Below are 20193 nucleotides of genomic sequence, written 5' to 3'. Positions count from 1 at the left end.
ACTGCCTATTTAGTATATTTTAAGACTAGCAAAACGCTTTTGTAGATCCACTGATTCACATCAGCAAGTTGAGGTTCAATACTTGTGCTTCACTGATTCACATCATGGGTTTGTTTGTAAAATGTATGACGTTCAAGCTTGATACAAAACTAGCCCAAGCGGGTGGGAGAGTACTCAATAAGCATTGTGACAAAAAAGAACATTGGGGACCCTTCCTTTGGATTCAATTGGAAGTTGATACAACAAGGCCTCTTGTGTAAAGAACCAAGGGAGTTGAGTTGCTTGTAATGGTGGGAGACATTGGTTTAATTTTGTTTTAGGAGAAGCTCCCAAATCCCAATGTTGTGTTTTCTATTGTGGGGTCTTAGGCCATGAAGAACCAAGATATATCAAAAAGTTTGAAGTAGCCCAAGGACAGAGCTAGGGATTTTCACTTTATGGACCTTGGTTATGATATCTCAACGACTCAATCTCCAGCAGTGGGAAAGGTGCAGTTGCGTAAGGTGCAAGACACTGGCGAGAGGAGGAAACAAAACAAGCTATTTGGGTCGAGGTATCAGGTCTGGAAATTAAGTAAAAACCATAGTTTTCAAAACCGGATCGGACGGTCGGACTGGAAAAACCGGGAACTGGTCAGGTGACTGGTTCCGGTTTTCCCTCAAACTGGATTTTTCATAAAAAATATTGATTTTGGTCAGAAAACCGTTCACCTGGGTGGTTAACCGTTCGAACAGTTTTGTCCGGTTTTTTTTTTTTTTTAATTTTTTGTCAGAACAGGCTGACTGTTTGGTTCAAACGATCGGACCGTTCGATCCTGTAATCGGACCCCTGACCGGTTCAGTCTCCGAGTCGATTTTAAAAACCATGGTAAAAACCAATATAATTTGTGAATGTGGAGCAGAATAACAAAAAATAATATCTACCAAGTGACCCTGCTAACTGGGTTCAACAGTTCAATCAGTTGGGTCATCAAGTCATTAATTGAGGAAACGATTAGTTGCAAGCAGGCAGTTTTTGGTGGTGAGATAGACTTGGAATTCTAATCAATAACTAGGTTGACCAGTCCAATTGGCCAATTCAATTGCAAGTTGAAAACACTACTATCTTGGGTGAACTTGGGCGAAAGAGATCAACTTCGGTGCTTCTTCAATGCAGCTTTTCGATTTTCTAAAAATGTATATGATAACTAGAACATGGAAATGGCTAAAATGCAAAAAAAAAAAAAAGAAAAGAATTAAATTCTAACTCATGACCCATTAATTAAGTCAGACAGGTTATTATTCAGCCAATTAGGTCATCAAATTGTTGACCAAGTCAATGGCATTTTGAAAAAAATGAAAGTTCAAAATGAGATAGACTTAAAAAAGGTGATTAATCAATTAGTACAACCATCTGGTTCAACCATGGTTTAAAAACATTAACACAAATCACAAACCTAGATTATTTGTCACAATCCAATAAATATTTGCACATTTCAAATTTAAGTAATCATATTAATTAATACTGCTTAATATTATACATATAAATAAATGTAATAAATGTTGTATCAAACACAGCCTTCAAATGAAAGAGAAAAATTCTTCTACTAAGCTATGACATGAGCTTTGAGTTTCAACTTTTAAGCTATTTTTATCAACTTTTTTTAATTTATTAGATTGCCAATCAAAATTTACAAAAAAAAACAAAAAACAAAAATCAATTGATAATTGAAATTAATAATTTTCCAATATTTGCTTTGGCAAATGCTGTTGGCCCGCCATATTGGAAACCGCCATCACTGTCCACCAGGGGTGTAATATAGATTGTTCATTGTTGTTATAACAACGTTCGAATTGAGTTTCTCCTTGAACTAGGAAATTTGGTCGAGCTATGTACCACACTGACCATGTTGATTTTAGGCCCCTTTTATGGTGGCTTGGATGCCATCATAAGCTTTGAAAATTCAATGAATAGTTTAGGCTGAATTTGGAAGGAGTACAAATGCAAATATGTAGAGTACAAAATCTTATATTTTATATGTATTTATGTTGTACATACATTTGTACTCTTTCCAAACTGAGCCTTAAGTACATTTTTGTCCTTTAACATTTTCTCTTTTAAAATTAACATTTAAAAATCAACAAGGTATATATATATATATAGTTTCTTAAAACCTTTGGGTATATATAAGTTATTAACCCTTTAACATATTGACATGGTGGAATTTAGGAATGCCAATAGGGCAGGCTCAAGGCAGGGACCAAGAACCATACTCCCCATTTTTTAAGTAACTCTTCTTTCCCCATCCTCAATCCTTGTCAGGGAGAAAAATGAACCTCCATCCCCAATGAAGACAGGTTCCCCATTGAGGACCTGAATTCCCCAATTTTTTATTTTTTTTAATTAAAATCATGTTTTGGGAAAAATGATTTACTTAAAATGAAGAAAAATACAATAATCTAAATTGGTTTAACACTTAACTATCGTCATTAAGCACCAAGGTAATATAGAAATTTGTTCAATATATGTAGTGGCATTATAGTAATTGTACATAACTATTTTCAAAATTTGTCCAATTTGGGGTTCCCTATTGGGGTGGAGACTTTACTCCCCATTCTTGTTCTTGTCCACAAACATGCATTCTTCTTATTCCTTGTCCTTGTCCTTATCACTGCTAGCTAGAGCAGCCCCATCATTGAATTAATCAAATTGAGAAGGCCATATGTGTGTAGCTAGTTTTCACACATAAGTAGTCTCCTTGTTAATAGATGCCACTTGAATAGAGAACAAACCCTAGTTTGCTGTTGTAAGAAGCAGAGCATGATTTATAAGTTTCTCCTATCCATATAATTTAATAAGGTTTAATGATAGGAATAAAATGCAATTGGCAGTTTGACAATTACTAGCAGTTGAAAGGCTGTTTGAGGGCTTAACAAGATGTCAGGTCTACAAGGCTGAATCACCAATCTAGCTCATGGATCAAGTGTACAATGCAAAGTCAGCATTGGTGCAAGTTAGTTATGTTTCCATTTTTAGTAGTGTTACTAGACAATTGTAACTGCTTTCTATTACTCATGTAAAGGCCAATATATAAGCCTCAATTAGCATGAGGATGGTTATGGAATGATAACAAATTTGTCATTTTCTCTCAAATACTTTCTTCGCTAATTCTTCCCCCATTTTTCTCTTAATTTCTTTTCATCTTCTCCTTATCTTCTTCCCGTTTTCATTCTTAGTTCTTTTTGATCTCTAAAGATTTTGGAGTTGATACACAAGTGTGTATCAAGTGGTATCAAAGCTCAATCTTGGCATCATTGCTTGAGAATTTTAAATTGCAGCAGACCAGTTAGGGCTACTAGGGGCTAAGAAGATAGGAGGCTCAAGGAATCCTTCAAGAACTTCACTCGAGAGGCAAATCAAAGGCAAGATCGAGCATATGCTTGAATTGCTAAGTTAAGCGAGAGGTTCGATAGATCTTTGGCTAAAATGAAGGAGTTACTTATAACATTGAGCTTCCGGGTTCAAACCATTAATACTCAATAGAACCAATAGATGAACATGCCACAACAGAATCCCTTCACAAGGATTACTCAAATTGTTTTTCCAAGATTTAATGGTGATAATTTCAAGGGTTGGTTGTACAAGGTGGAGCAATTCTTTGAATTTGATTGGATTGCAATTGAGAACAAGATCAAAGTAGCCTTAATCAACTTAGAAGGTAAAGCCCTACAATGGCATCAAATGTATGTTAAGAGTAGGGGGTTAAGGGGTTTATTTGTTTGGGAGGAGTACTTGAGAGCTATGAATGAGAGATTTGGTGAACAAATTTATGATGATCCCCTCACTAAGCTCAAGAACCTCAAACAAACTGGTTCTCTCCAAGATTACTTGGATGAATTTGATCAATTATACACTCAAGCAAATGTGATTGAGATCTAAGCTCTCAGTTTCTTCCTTGCAGGCCTCAGGAAGGAAATGGCCAGGTTACAAGAGGTTACTAATGAGTCAATACTTGCAATGGCCAAGACTCTCCTCAAACCACAGTATCAGTCCCTTCCAAGGCCTCAGCCTTATGTATTAACGAAACCACCCAAATAGGCTTTATTGCTTGGGCCCCCATAGCAACCCTTGTTGCCAAGGCCATCACCACCAGCTTCCTCAGCTAGAAACAATCATGTTGGAATCCTACCATTACCTCATAGTGCACAGCCTCTGAACAAGGGTAATTCCAGAAATACTAGAACCTTATTTAGTAAGGAGTTGGAGAGAAGAGCCAAGGGGTTGTGCTTTACATGTGGTGATAAATATGAACTAGGACATAGGTGTAAGGGAAAACAATTGTATTCCATCAAAATTGCTAAAAAAGAAGAAGGTGGAAAGGTATGTGTTTACAACTGATGTGTTGATACTTAGTTTAGGTGGTTCTGACCTAATACTTGGAATACAATGGTTGGAAACACTTGGTGATATCTTTTGGAACTTCAAAACCTTGAGGATGGAATTCACCTTAGCTGATAGACAAATAGTATTGTTCGGTGAGCAAACTGCAACATTGGTGGTAGTACCTAAGAAAGCCTTGTCTCAACAACTAAAGAAAGCCACTCACAGTGAATTGGTTCAGTTCCTTACCATTCGTGTCAAGAGCAGGGAGGAATCAACTATACTTCCCTCAATTATGTAATTGACAACAAGAACTTCGGTAATCCCTACATTCAAATTAGAATGCATATTAGGGATGAGTATAAGGTTGCATTTAGGACTCATGATGGTCATTATGAATTTCTTGTCATGCCATTTGGCCTTTACTAATGCACCCTCAACATTTCAAAGCTTAATGAATGACCTATTTAGAGCTTTCTTAAGGAAGTTTGCACTAGTTTTTTTTTTTTTTTTTTTTTTTTTTATGACATACTAGTGTATAGCCCTTCCAAGGAACAACATGTGAATCACTTTAGGCAAGTACTTACCATGCTTAGAACTCATACTTTGTATGCCAAGATGAACAAGTGTAGCTTTGGCGGTATCAAGGTCGAGTACTTGGGCAATTTTATCTCTATAGATGGGGTCTCAACTGATCCAAAGAATGTAGAAACAGTCCTTAAATGACCAACACCTGCAAAAGTTAAGCAATTAAAGGGATTTCTAGGCCTCACAGGTTACTATAGGAGATTTGTAAGGAATTATGGTCATATCAACAAGCCCTTAATTGCTTTATTGAAGAAGAATGGGTTTAAGTGGAATGATGAAGCAGAAGAGGCTTTCCAAAGGCTCAAGCAAACTATGGTTTCTGCACCAATACTTTGCTTACCAAACTTTTCCAAGGTTTTTGTTATAGAGATAAATGTTTCAAGTCAAGGAATTGGTGTTGTTTTGATGCGAAGGCCACCCACTTGCATTCATCAATAAGGCACTCTCCAAAAGGCACCAACAACTCTTAGATTATGAGAGAGAATTGTCGGCCTTGGTTTATGTAGTTGAGGTGTGAACACTACCTCAATGGAAGGCACTTTGATGTGAAAACTGACCATCAGAGTTTGAAGTATCTATTGGAACAGAAGATCACAACCCCTGGACAATAAAGATGGTTGATAAAGCTACTTGGATTTGATTATGAGATCTATTATAAGAAGGGAAGAGAATATGTAGTTGTTGATGCTCTTTCAAGGGTGCACAATTCTGAGTTGTTTGTTTTATCAGTATCAAGCATACAATCTGGCCTCTTGGAGGAAATAGAAGCCAACTGGGAGAAGGATGAGTGTCTCTAGCAACTCATTGCTTCTGTCCAAGAATCTTAAGTTTCTTCAATTACCCTAGACACAGTATTCTTGGGAAAATGCAATCCTTAAGAAGAAGGGGAGGATAGTTGTGGGGAACGATCCTGCTTTAAGGAAGAAAATCATTCATCTGATGCATAATACACCAATTGGTGGCCATTCGGGTGTATATGCTACCCTCAAGAGAATGCAAGTAGTGTTTTTTTTTTAGCAGAATGGCAAAAGATGTGTGGCAATTCATCAAAACTTGTAGCATCTATCAAATATGCAAATATGACCACTCAGTAACTCTTAGTCTCTTGTAGCCTCTCCCAATTCCAGAAGGTGCTTAGCAAGCAATAAGCATGGATTTCATTGAGGGTCTACCAAAGTCACAGGGCTTTGATGTAATTTTTGTTGTAGTAGGCAAATTTCTATAGTATGCTCACTTCATGCCCCTACTTCATCCCTTTAAAGCTTCTATGGTGGCTCAATCCTTCATGGATCATGTCTTTAAGTTTCATGGCTTATCCAATTCTATTGTGAGTGACAAGGATTTTGTCCTTTTGAGCACCTTCTAGTAGGAGTTGTTAAGTTGCAAAGTGTGAACTTGATGTTTTCATCTTCTAACCATCCTCAAATTGATGGCCAGACTGAGGTGGTTAATAGAAGCTTGGAGACTTATCTCAAGTGCATATTTTGTGATCAAGCTAAATAGTGGGCTAAGTGGCTCTCTTTAGACGAGTGGTGGTATAACACAACTTTTCATACAACTACACGCACTTCTCCATTTGAGGCCTTATATGGGTATCCTCCTCTTATCCATGTGCCCTATTTCTTAGGAGATTCAGTTGTAACTTCTGTTAATCAACAGTTGTAGGACAAAGAGTCAATGTTGTAGCTCCTGAAATATCACTTGACTCAAGCTCAGAAAATGATGAAGACCTTGGCTGATAGAAGAAGATTTGAAAGGAAACTTGACATTGAGGATTGGGTTTATGTGAAGCTTAAGCCTTATAGGCAAATTTCTGTAGCTTACAGAGACAATCATAAGCTTTCTCCTCTTTATTTTGGCCCCTACGAGGTGCTTGATAAGGTTGGTGAGATAACCTACATACTGGACCTCCCAACTTTTTCTAAGATTCACCCCACCTTCCACATTTCACAATTAAAGAAGATTGGAACTCATACATCTGACACTGAAGTTCCTGCTTAGTTCACAGAATATACTCATCAGCCTACTGCTATTTTAGCTAGGAGAATGGTGAAGAGAGGCAACTAGGCAGTTACCCCAAGTCTTCATACAGTGGAGCCATAGGCCTAGTTGTAGGGCTGTTTGAGGGCTTAACAAGGTGCTAGGTCAACATGGTTGAGTCACCAATCCAGCTCATGGATCGAGTGTACAAGGCAAAGTCAGCATTGGTGCAAGTTAGTTACGTTTCCATTTTTAGTAATCTGTTACTAGACATTATAACTGCTTTCTATTACTCATGTAAAGGTCAGTATATAAACCTCGATTAGCATGAGGATGGTTATGGAATGATAACAAACTTGTCATTTTCTCTTGAATGCTTTCTTCCCTAATTCTTTCCCCTATCTTCCTCTCAATTTCTTATCTTCTTCCCATTTTCATTCTCACTTTTTGTTCTCCAATTTTTCTGATATGACAGTTGTTTTTGTTTTCAAAAACAAAACCAACCTTATTGTTGAACATCCCTTATAATATTGCTAATAACATGGAATGAGCAAATGGGAATTTCCGATATTTACACCTAGTTACAGAAAGACAATTTATTGTGGTTACTACCACATACTTGATTCCATCATTCCCTTTTCTTAGTAAAATACAAACACTTGAAAGTTAGAACACTAGCTGTTAATTGCTCGTAAAAAATTAGAAACTGTACAACACTTGAAATCATAGCATTTTCCACTTCAAACATGAAGCTTCCAATTGGATGGATAAGAAGTTGCATTAGTTGGAATGTACAAGGAATACAATTCGTCATTATTTCTCCGAATGTTGCAACAAATAATGCACAAGATTCTAGCCTCTAGAAACTTCCTATTGATTCTTCTTTAGCTTTGAGGTGGAAGGTGAGGATCTCAAATCCTGAGAAGTTCTAATTATGAAAAGAAGTGTTTCCAGCAGCATACCACCCACCAGTCCAAGGATACCTCCAGCAGCATTCTACACATTAGAAATAGGAGCAGCACTTGTCACCAATATCACTTTGAAATATCCAATATGCACAGAAAAAAAAAAAGAAAAAGAAAAAGAAAAAACAGCACTTAATAGCTGAAGGCCCACTAGAGTTGTAAATTGGTAAAACATTTCCAAGAATTTTCTGAAAGTTACCATGATAGGACTGTGATTGAACAGAGCCCTGAAAGCAGCATATCCAACCAAGTAACCAGTAAACATTGTAAGAACAACATGCAGTCCTGCAAAAATTTAAGGCTGGCCTTGTCTTCAAAGCTTCCAATTGGATAAATAAATCTTAAAAACAAATGAGAAGCTCAAAAATAAAATTACCTCACCAACTGACACAGTTAAAGGAAAAACAAAGAAAATATCAAAACAGCAAGGACAAGCTTATAGCAGAGCTAATGATAGAAAAAAGGAAAAAAAATAAGAAAGAAAAGAAGATAATAGCAGACTCTGACTCTAAATCTTAGGGGAAAATAAGCTTCATTAAGTTGGAAAAACAATGTAGTTAATAGCTGCACTGTAGTAACATTTTGCAGTTACAAACTACCATTATTACTTTGAATGAAGCCGCATGTGTCACAAGTCACAACTAGAGAAATCAATGTCATACTTATATCATAAAAAATGCAGTATATGGGTATTGATGGATAATAAGTCAGATGAAGCATATTGTTACAACAATTATTAAATATCTATGTAAGTAGCTCAAAAGTTATAAGTGACAATCCCAAGCAACATGGTGGCATCAGCAAGTGACTAGTTGCTGTCAAGAGATGTTCATAGCACTCAAAAATGCTGTCAAATAAATTTAGTCACAAAGCCAGAGTTTATGTTGTTTTGATACTGGAAAACAATAAACATAATGACATGTTAAACAAAAAAAAGGCTTTTTGTTGGAAAAATTGCAAGAACCACCACCACAAATCCAACCAAGTCAACTTGGAAAACAACAAACACTTCCATATTACTGACTTTTCCCCATCAACTTGGATTGAAAGGATTTTGTTCTCCTGTTCTGAAGATATCAATTATCATGCAAATTATCTCTTCCACCTTTGCATTTAAGAGGTCCAAATTTCATTTGAAAACCCTCATTTTTCCTATGCTTTCTTTCCCTTAACTTTTATTTTATTTCATTGTTTTGGTAAGTAACTGTAATATTAATGATTAAAAACAGTAAACAGATACGTACAAGCTTTCATACACCTCAGTTACCAAAAAAGAAAAAAATTCATGTACCCCAAGCTAGGATAGTGTCTTCCATCTATTAGCCCATCTTTGCATCCACCAAGCTGTCACAGTCACCTCTATATTCCTGGCCAGCCACCTGGTTCCTAGAGTTCATTTCTATACAACCACATAGCCTGCTCATGATGCTTCAGCCAATTGATCACCACCTTTGATGATTAGTTTTTCCACATTCATTTCTCTAGCCAGCCTTAATCCTTGAAGAGCACCCAAAAGCAACACTCAAATAGAGTCCTTATCTCTTATTGTACCTCAGAACATTGCCTTCATTTTCCATTCATCTCTGGAAACACCTCACTCAAGATGGGCACAGATTTCCCAAGCTACTGCCATCCAAGTTGAGCTTTAGAAAGCCCCTATGAGGTGGTGTCCATAGTTTTCAAGGCACCAAGGAGAACCTAGGCGACCAGAGAAAGTTGACTAGGTGAAAATTAATCTTTGACTAATACTTACCATTATCCTCATGAAATAGGTATAAACCTCATAAAAACATAGAAAAGCAACATATTTATGAGAAGAAAAAGAAGAAAGAAAAGAAAACATAGGTGCTAATCCCTTGTTTTTATCCTAGGAGGAGGAACAATGATAATATAATAATAATTCCTTGGTATCTCTTGTATGCTGTTTGGATAAAAATCTTTAAGTTCTTAATTTATTGATTCAGGTATTATTTTTTGAAAGGTGGAAATGAAAACTTTATTAATCTGAAAAGAAAAAGCTATGGGAGAGATTCCCTTAAAACAACAGCATCAAGAATAACCAGTGCAAACATCACAAAAAAACACCAGAGAATAGATCAAAAGACAAAGTTTTCATCCCAAATGATTCTAAAGTCAAAGCCCTTGAACAGGCTGTGGATGGAAGCCCATTTCACCAGAACCCTCTCCACTTTGCCACAAATCCTCTCAACTGGCAGTGATTGATTATGAAAAGTCCTGTTTCTTTCTTTCCAAACTGACCGGCAGATTGCTCCAGGTGTCATGTTTCAGAGGACCTTTCCCCACTTTGAAAGGCTGTCCAAGCTCCAGGATGAGAACATTGATTCCAAATCTTGGGGAACAGCCCAAGAGACCCCAAATAGGTTGAAACAATGAGACCAAACTGCGGTGGAGAACTTGCAGTGTATGAGAGTATGATTCACATTCTCTGCTGCCAACCCACATAAGCAACAATGGTTAACAATGAGCCATCCCTTTTGATTGAAGCAGATCAATAGTTTGAACTCTTCCCTCACAACCAACCACATGAAAAAAATCACCTTACAATGGATCTTCAATTTCCAGATCCAGCCCCAGGCCACCGCTGATTTGAGGAGTAACCAGATTTTTAAACATTGATTTTATTGTAAAACAATTTGAACTCTGACTTAACCACCCTAACCCATCTTCAAGATCGGGCTGAGCCTGAGGTCTTACTCGGTTACTCCTAACAGAAGCAACAAGTTTGAGAGATCCTCCAAATCCCAGTCATTTACTTTTCTGTGCAACGAGGGATCCAAACCTGCTGTCCGCCTAAAACTTCATAACCTCTGATCTTGGCAGATTTATTAGTTGCAATGTATGGCATAGATGCCTAGAAAAACTTGGCTTAGGGGTAGAGAGCCACACCACCTGTCTTCCCAAAAATGGACTCTCTCTCCAATTCCTATTTTGAAGGTAACAAATTTGAAAAACTCCTCCCTGTTCTGCATGACTCCTTTCCACAAACTTGTGCCATAGGATTCATTTACAGGATTTGTTTCCCACCCCAAGTCATTTTCTCCATACTTGCAACTTATAATGGATCTCCAGAAATCCTACTTTTCATGAGCAAACCTCCACAGCTACTTTGAAAGAAGAGCTCCATTGATCTGTTTCAAATGTCTTAAACCTAAACCACCTTGGTTTTTTGGCTTACAAACTTCTGTCTAGGCAATCAAATGAAACTTCTTCTCTTCCTCTCTACCATCCCAAAGGAAATCTCTTTGAAGCTTTTCTAAAGAGCTAGAACTGAAGCAGAAGCCACAGAGTGACAAAAAATAGGTAGATAGATTTGAAAGAACACTCTGAATCAGTGTTTGCTTCCCACCCTTTGAAAGATAAAGCTTTTCCCAACCTGCCAGTTTTTTTTTATCATTTTTTTATCAATTCCCAACCTGCCAGTTTTTTTTTATCAATTCCCAACCTGCCAGTTTTTGCTGGACCCTCTCAATCACCGGATCCCAAATCTCTTTGGATGTGTAATTTTCTCCCGAAGGCAGCCCTAAGAATTTGGAAGGGAGGAAACCTGTCCTGCAACCCAAGTCTTCTGCAAGGTTTGCAATGTTTGGGAATTCACCCACAGGTATGGATTCACTTTTCTGGAGGTTGATCTTCAAGCCTAAAACAGCTTCAAAACCAATCAACAAGCAGCTCAAGAAAAGCAAGTTGTTGGCTGCCAGCCTTGAAAAAAACCAATGGATCATCGGCAAATTGAAGTGAACTCACAGTTTCACTGTTTGTTGCAACCTTAAAACCTTCCAAGTGTTCCCCCTCCACAGCTCTACTTACTATCTGCTAAGAGCTTCCACCACAATGATGAAGAGGAAAGGGATCACCTTGCCTCAGCCCTCTCTCAACAGCAAAGAAGCCTTTAGGGATACCAATCACCAAGATGGAAAGATTCTCTGTTGATAGACATACTTCCATCCACTTTCTCCATTTGACCCTGAAACCCATTCTTCTTAGGAGATATTGCATAAAACTCCACTGACGTGGTATAAGCTTTCTCCATGTCTAATTTACAAATACTATCCAGTGACTCAGTTTTGAACCTTGAGCCAATACATTCGTTTGCAAGCAAAGAACCATCCCAGATCTGCCTCCCATCTACAAAGCTCCTTGGGATGGGGAAATAATATCTTAAAGGGTTCAATATTACGTCGCCAATTTGTGCGAATCCAAAAACATAAGAAAATAATAAAAAGTAACTTATATAAGATTTATAAAAAATATCATAAACCCACAAAGTTTAATGTAATAATATCTATTGTAAAGCTATAAAGTTACAATGTCATAAAATAAAAAAAAATACAAAAATACTATGTAGAAAATAGCACCTAATACAAAAAAGATGCAGGTGCTTGGTTGAAGCTACCCTCCAAGGGCACCTTGTCACTTAGATGCCCACCTAGACATCACCTTGACAACTATAGTAATTCCACAGCCTTGGAACCACAACCTTTATGGAAGAAGTTCCAACCACTTCTCCCCATTTACAAAAGACATCATCAATTGAGAAGGCTTAAAAGACATCAACAGACTTGACCCAATGGCAACTCTGAAAAAAGGCATCAATTCCGAACAACAATCTTCCACTCCAAAATTTTCTCTTATCCATAACCAGCATTCCTCCCAAACCTACAATCCAACACATGATTCACTATTTCATCACATTCATTACACAACACACAACCGCCACTGCCCACCATCATAACCCTCCTTAGCAAATTACCCTTTTCAAGCATCTGTTTAATGCAGCTGTCCACACCAGGAATCCAACCTTCAATGGGACTGTATAATACCAAATTTTGAAGCCAGAAACGTGCTAGGAATTGTGCCCACCAGTCACTTATAGAAAGAACTTGCTGTAAATGATCCTGATGCTTCCCACCTCCAAACCCTTGTGTCCTCCTGATTAGGATTTGGCTCAATGTACTGAAGTTGAGATCTGTGGCAACTCGCAGCCATTAGGATCTCTTCTAAATATGGGTTGCCAAACTACAATTCTCATAAAAGTTGGGTTACACCACTTGCATTCTGAGCGATGCCTAATGCCTCCAGGTAGTGGAACACCTCACATCATGCCTGTGCGTTTTAGGACATTTATCTAAGTTAACCAGGATGAGGTTCCCTCAAACTAAATACAAAATCCGCTCCCCCCCCCCCAGGACAGAAAAGGCTAAATGAAAAGATACTACAAAAAGTTTACTGATTCCATAAGACTTGATCACTTATTAATGATTTATAATAATCCACAAAAAGAATTCTAAAAATAAACTGATCTTGCGTCATCCACTGAACTCTTTCAGAACCCTGGCCCACTCAATCAGACACCTTTCTATCTTCCCAATCAACCTCTTAGTCTCTAAGGCTGATTTATTAACGGCACCACTAACCAATTGCCATAATTTCTTTCCCCTGCTACTAAACATCTTGGCTGGTCATGCCGCAATCAAAGAGAGCAGATCCCTTGGAAACACTATCACTACCTTGAACAGTTACAGAAAATGGCTCCATATATAGTAGGTAACAGGTCACCAGATTAACATATGAGCTACATCTTCCACCTATGATTGACAGAACCAGACATTGGTTAACAATGGTGATACCCCTTCTATTTAAGTGATCTATAGTAGAAATTCTGTTGATAATTGCAAACCATACAAAAAACTTCACTTTCAGAGGCCATTTAACTTTCCAAATCAACACCCATGGGACTGCTTCAGCATTTAAAGGAGCCAAAATCTGGAAAAAGATTCGACTGAGAATTACCCAAGGTTTCTGGAGACTAGAGCATAATATACTGTTCATTTGGATTCAGATTAAACTGCTGCAGCAACTCTATCAATCTCATGAACTCCACAACCTCCCAATCATTTAGGCTTTGCCTCAGCTTTGGACCCCATAGCACCTGACTCCCCAGAAGTTCAACATAATCTTTTTTATCAATAGAACTTCAACATAATCTTTATTCAAGGCATTTTTACTCTTAATCAACAAATAAAGAGAAGGGAATAGCTTATTTAAGGATTGGTTTCTGAGCCAAGGGTCTTTCCAAAATGCTATCTGATCTCCACTCCCTGGTCTGAATTTAATACTGATATAAAAAGGCTGATTCATCGTTGTTATTAATCCAAGTATATTTAGCCTCCCACCAGTGGGAGATCCACCAACTCCCACCTTTCTTTAAACTCTGCAAACTCCCTTAACCTTTGCCGAGTATCTAATAGATGAAATCATTTTACTTATTCTGTTATTATAATATAAAGAGAAATTTAAAGGATTTTATTTCCATAGTAAAGTTAAAAATAAGAAAGAGTAGCAATGAAAATGTAGAAAGCAGGTGGGAAAAACTAATAATATAAACCTTACGCGAAAATATTCTAAATGTCAGCAGTTCATCCGAATTTTAATGGCGTCCAGTTATTGAAAATAACAATTCGCTATAAGAATTAATTTACTGAACTTCGAGGATTCAAAACATGGATATTAAGCCTGATAATGCTGCAAAAAAGGATTTAATTTCAAACAAACAAGTAATAACCATTGAACAACAACGAAAACAAGATCCTTTTTTATAATAAACGAAAACAAGATCCTTACCGAACCCTAATTGATCTTTGTAGGATGAGAATGGTTCATTAGTAGACTTCTCCGGCGTTATATCCTTAACGATCTCTTCATAAGCCTTTTGTTCTGCCAATTCTTCAAGCCTTCTCAACCTCACCTTCAACTCTTCACTCTGAAATAAATAAACAAAAATGCCATTTCAGAACAAGAAACAGAACCGGAGAATAAAAATTTGGGGCACTTTTTTTACTCTCTTTGTCAATCCCGCAATACCTTCTCCCTGGGTTTGGGGCTGGAGAAGACGAAATCAGAGCCCGAGAAGAGCTGAAGAAGCTTAGGTCTTGTGGAAGAGGGAGATGCAAACCAAATAGTCCTCAGTGATTTGTATGGAACAGAGGTCTGAGACAAGAGATTGGAAGCAGATTTTCGGAGCTCGTCGGTGAGATTTGAATCCTTGGAGGCCGACCGTAGGAAAGAGCGGATGGTTTCACTGTTGGCGATGACCAATCCACCTGAACTTGCCGTCTCATCCGTTGTCGCCATATTCCCAGTTTTCTCAACCTAGGCTTGTGCACCAGAACAAAAACGGAGTCACTCAGACCTTTTAGTTTTGATGTGTAGTCACTCAACTCTACGGGCAACAAATTCTATTGAACCACATCATAGAGGACATTGTCCATGGACTGTAAACGGATCGGATTCGGATCTAAATGAAAAGTGAAGTCCAAATCTGATCCGTAATCTGATCGAATTTCGATTTTAATCCGCTTTTGCTTCATTTTTTAAATAAAGAAAAAAATTAAAAATTTATTACATTTTAAATTTTATAAATAAGTAATTAATATAAATACAAAAAATTGAATTTCTTATCTATATAAAGTTATATGTAGTATAATATAACTTTTATATAAAATTGTACTTTTATATTTTCTATATAATTATATAAATTATATATATGTATATATATATATATTAAAATAAATATATTATAATGTAATCAATTCGGATCTTAATCATATTTGGTGGAGTTAAATCGTAAAGTCCAAATCCAACCTGATATCATTCGAATCCGGGACAATGGCATCAATGTTTGATAAGATTTCAGACTTTTAGAGTCCTTAGATAGCCCTATATACAATATTACCTAAGAGCCCATCTCAAACCATGGGCCTCTAATGATGGTTTGAATTAGGGGTGGCAATGAATCAAGTTTTTAGGAGCCGTTTGAGCTTGGCTCATGAAAAACTCGGTTTGGTTTAGTTTAAATCGAGTTTTGAGTTGAGCTTGAATCCAATTTATAGGGTTGTTTACTAATTGAGTCGAGTTAAAGCCTAATAAAGCTTGACTCGTGAGCCTAATCAAGCTTCTACATACACATTCATACATACATACTTAAATATATATAATAGTTTTATTCTTATATATAATAATAATTAATTATTATAATTATTAATTTTTTAAATATCAAATAAAAAAATTATTTTTTATATATAGTTTTTTTTTTTACTTTTATAAAGCATTTGATTCAGTCAACCTCGAGCTTATGAGCTTTTGACTCAAGCCAAACTTGAGCTCAAGTCTCTAGCTCGAATAGAGCTTAAGCCTCATACTGTCTTGGCGAGCCAAGCTCGAATAGCTAACTATTCGGCTTGACTCGGCTCAAATCCATCCCTAGTTTGAATAGGCCCTTGAAATGGATTATTATATAAAATAAATCTCAAATTTCATCCTCACCATTTTAGGCCCCATTTGGCATCTTATGTAGAAACAATTCTTTTGTTTCTTGTGTTTCTCATATTTCTCTAGATGAACCACATTTAATCAACATATATACACTAAAGCAAGAGGGAACTAAGATGCATGGAAATGGAATCTAAAATGGGCTAAGTATCTTTTTGCCACACGCAATCTAAAATGGGCTAAGTATACACTTCCTACTTTTTGCCACACGCAATCTCCTAATTTTTTTGCGCTTGACCAAATTTACCTATAAGGTACACATGGGCCAATGCCTTGGTCATAATGATCCCTTTTCAAAGAAGATAAATGATAGTTGTGAGCTCCAAGAAGCTTATGGCCAACTCAGAGAAGGCAGCGTCACCACCCTTTTTTCAAAGGAAATGAACCATTGTTTCAGTTTCAAAAATTGATTTTATTTCCTTGATAATGACATCATTTTTTGTAGAAAAGGCAATTAACCAAGAGATTTTGGATTCTAGAGGCAGGTGTTAAGCACACCTCTCTCTAAGTTGGTGTAGCAGCCAAATATGAGAGTTTTTCAGGCTTAATTTATAACAAAAGATTAAAAAACTATTGCTAAGAATTCCTAAAATTTGGTAAAAAATGCATCCAATTTCTCCGAGAGTGATTTGAGAATGCAAGTTTTCTCAGGTTTCAAAACTTCAAAAAACCTAGAATTGAACTAAAAAATAGAGATTATGAACTTGAGCTAAATGGTAGAGTGAGAGGCTTACCTCTCATATGTAACCTTAATTATGGAATTCCAATAGCAAAACTGAATAAAAGGGGTACTTAAATGAGCTCTTGAGCTCGTAGTACACTTCTAGTCAATCCTTCAAGGTCAAGAAAGATCTGAATTTGTCGAAGGCTTGGATGTTTTGTGTAAATCTAAGATCAGAAACACAAAAGGCAGATTTGAATTTTAGGCTCAAATGCTTAGATTTCTCATGAATGGAAGCTCTACAAAGGTTGCGAATACTTCTAGGATCTCTTCCTCTTTTTTCTCCCATATGAAAAAATCCCCTCTAGAGCTCGATTTATGTCCTATTTATAGAGATGGAAGGATGGGGATTGTCTTAAACTCATCTTCCACATGTCCAAAGTTTCAAAAAAGCCTTAACATGCAAGGAAACATAAGAAACTTGACTTTAACAATCTTTTTAGAGGGTCTAAATAATAAAATCGAGATTTCAATAAAATTTTTTGGGGTTTCTCATGTCCAATGGGGTTATTTTCATATATTGTTCATGCCAAGTTCGAATTTGACTTTTCAGAGACATAAAACATAAAATTGAAGTGATTATATTCACTTATGTGTTAATTTTTATGTTTAAGAAGGTATACTTTGGTGTTTTTGGTCTACTTGACTTGTCCTAATTAATCTAATGGGCCAGGAGGATTAAGTAAAGGGCTGACATCAGCCTTTACTCTTTTGAGTTCCTAGGTTGGGACAGATGAAGGGGGCAATTTAATCCAGTGCATCAAAAAGGAATCTGATAATTAGCACTAACCAATGATATTTGCTAAAATGAAATCTTAGCTTAATGGAGGGTCAAATGGTGGAATTTTGGGATAAAATTTGGTGAGTAAGAATTTGTGGATGTCCTGAATCTGATGAAAGTTATGAATGTTTGATTAGATGTGTGGATTGAAATATTTGGTTTGTGTCCAGGTTTTAGCTTATGATTTATTAATCAATGGGGAAGCTTGAAATAGAATCTTACTTGTTTTAGATGGAAATGGAGAAATTTAAGGTTGGTCTTGGATGGGTGGATTATTTTGAAGATTTTGAACTTAATGAAAGGTGTTTGGTTGCTTGGGCTATGCCTTCTTGTGCGATTTGATCATAAATGTCAAATAGAATCTTTGGTAATCAGATAGTTAAAGAAGGGAATTTTTAGTTGAAATTTGGCATGTAGAAATGGATTGGTATATATAAGGAGTAGGGTGGATAGTTCAGATCTGAGAAACAATTTTTTTTATCTTGGTTGTCTCGTTCAATTCATCTAAGATTATCGAAGTGGAATCTTGGAATTTTTGAGGTTGATCGTCATAGATTTAAGGTGAGATTTGGGGGTTGATTGTATCTTAATGTCCTTGAGTCAATGAAAGTGTTGGGTTTGAATTTGTGAGGTCAAGGTTTGAACATTGTGTGAAAAAGAACTATTTGAGAGAAAGTTGGTGTGATAAATGATAGATCATTTTTGGAGTTTGGTCATGAAATTCAATGTGCAATTAAGTTTTAGTTTCCTATATCTAGGGATTGTATTTGATCAGGCATTAAAGCCTATATAGTGTCAAATGTTGTTCTCATTAATTTGTGTAGTTTAGATGAGTGTGACATGCAAGAAGAGATTTGTGTTTGGTTATGTTTTCAAATTTTAGGATCTCAGCAGAAGGTGTACAGAGGTAAGGTGAGGGAACCGAGCAAAAATTGGGTGTTGACAATAACGTGTCTCAATTTCATTGGTCTTTGTCATCTCTCTTTTCACTCTGTCTAGTTTGATATTATCTTTCTCTCTCTCTCTCTCTCTGACACCTCCCTCCATCTAACATGAAGTATTTGTCAAGGGTTCAAGAATCTTCTTCGAAAGGGTTCTATCACTACTTAAACCAATATTCTGTGTTTGCTTTGGGGGGTTTTAGCTTGAATAATCTTCTTACAATGTCTTTAGGTTAAATGATTGAGGATTCTGTGAAATCTACATCTATAGTTCCAATACAATGTTTCTTACATCACTTTGGGGTTTCTTCCAATATGCAGGGGTAAAAATGGATTGGACCATGATCCAATCTGATCTGAGATTCGATCATATTTGATCAAATTCAGATCACCCCAATTTGAATCTTTGGATCAGATTCGAATCAACCCTAATCCGGTTCGAGAAGACCCTATGTGATATATATGATATATATTTATTTTATAAAAATATATAATACACATATATATGTTATTTATTTATAAATATATTATTTATATTGTATTTTTGAAAATTTGTTATATCATTTATTTTTTATGAAAAAGATGTAAATTATTTTTTAAAAAAAAAACAAATAAGATCGGATCAAACAAAGTGATCTCTGTCTTCACCATCTCTATTTTGTATTAGAACTCTTATTATTCTTGCTTGTTGTGGCTTATAACTACTTATTTGTTGTTCTTACCTGTCCTGAAGTGCTTATTTTCAAGTTTGTACAAAGGGGCTTGTTCCTATTGATGGTATCCAAATTATTTTGCTCAGATGTGACATTTTCTTTTGTTTTTTCTTAATTTGTTTTGCTTTTTCATTGTTTCTTAATTTGTTCTCTTTGCACCTTTGCTCTTCTTTGTAATCACTTGGAGTTGGAGGTTTAGTTATTTCATGACAATTGATGCATTAGTTCTATACTCTTGCCTCTTGATTTTATAGGACATGTGTCATTTTTAAGGTTTTCCAAAGTTTGTAGGTTATTGAAGTCATGCTTTTTCTCAACATTTTGCTTGTAGTTTTCTTGAAATGTTTATACTATTTTGATTTTAAATCTTCTTTTTATCAAGTCATTAACTTCTTCACAAGAAATTCTTTCTTTATCTTCTCTTTTCTTTTTATTAGTTGATGTGATTAATTCTTACATTTAATATCCTTCTCTTATTCTATGGCATATATCGGATCGTATAGTTGTGTTGTTCTTTTATATGATTGTTATATCATTATGCCATTATATGGGTAATATGATTATGAATCTGAATTCTATGATCATATCAGTAGGCATTTTAAAAGTACCAAATCTTATTGAGAAAAAGGCTTCACCTGTTTGATTGTTTCATTCTTTTTCTTTAGATGAACTTTTTTGTGGATAGGTCTTAGATAGGTATAAAACCAGGGAAATATCTATTAGACATGTACAAATTACAACAATATTTCATATTGTATAACAAAAAAAAAAAACATTTCTATCTTTTGATTTTTGA

The 20193-nt window shown here is 36.1% G+C and overlaps 1 protein-coding gene across 1 annotated transcript; it reads right to left on the bottom strand.

Annotated features, from left to right (window-relative positions):
- Positions 1-7508: 7508 nt before the first annotated feature.
- Positions 7509-15126, bottom strand: LOC104596808 (ER-based factor for assembly of V-ATPase). The gene is made up of 4 exons (XM_010258102.2): positions 14775-15126; positions 14535-14673; positions 8092-8177; positions 7509-7923 (listed from the first exon to the last, which is right to left on the bottom strand). Exons 1-4 carry the CDS (start codon positions 15042-15044, stop codon positions 7798-7800), a joined length of 621 nt encoding a protein of 206 aa, XP_010256404.1. The 5' UTR covers positions 15045-15126; the 3' UTR covers positions 7509-7797.
- Positions 15127-20193: the final 5067 nt, after the last annotated feature.

The sequence above is a fragment of the Nelumbo nucifera genome, chromosome 5 (genome assembly GCF_055504915.1).
Source record: "Nelumbo nucifera cultivar China Antique chromosome 5, China Antique-T2T, whole genome shotgun sequence".
Lineage (NCBI taxonomy): Eukaryota > Viridiplantae > Streptophyta > Magnoliopsida > Proteales > Nelumbonaceae > Nelumbo > Nelumbo nucifera.
This window is presented reverse-complemented; position numbering and strand designations above follow the sequence as displayed.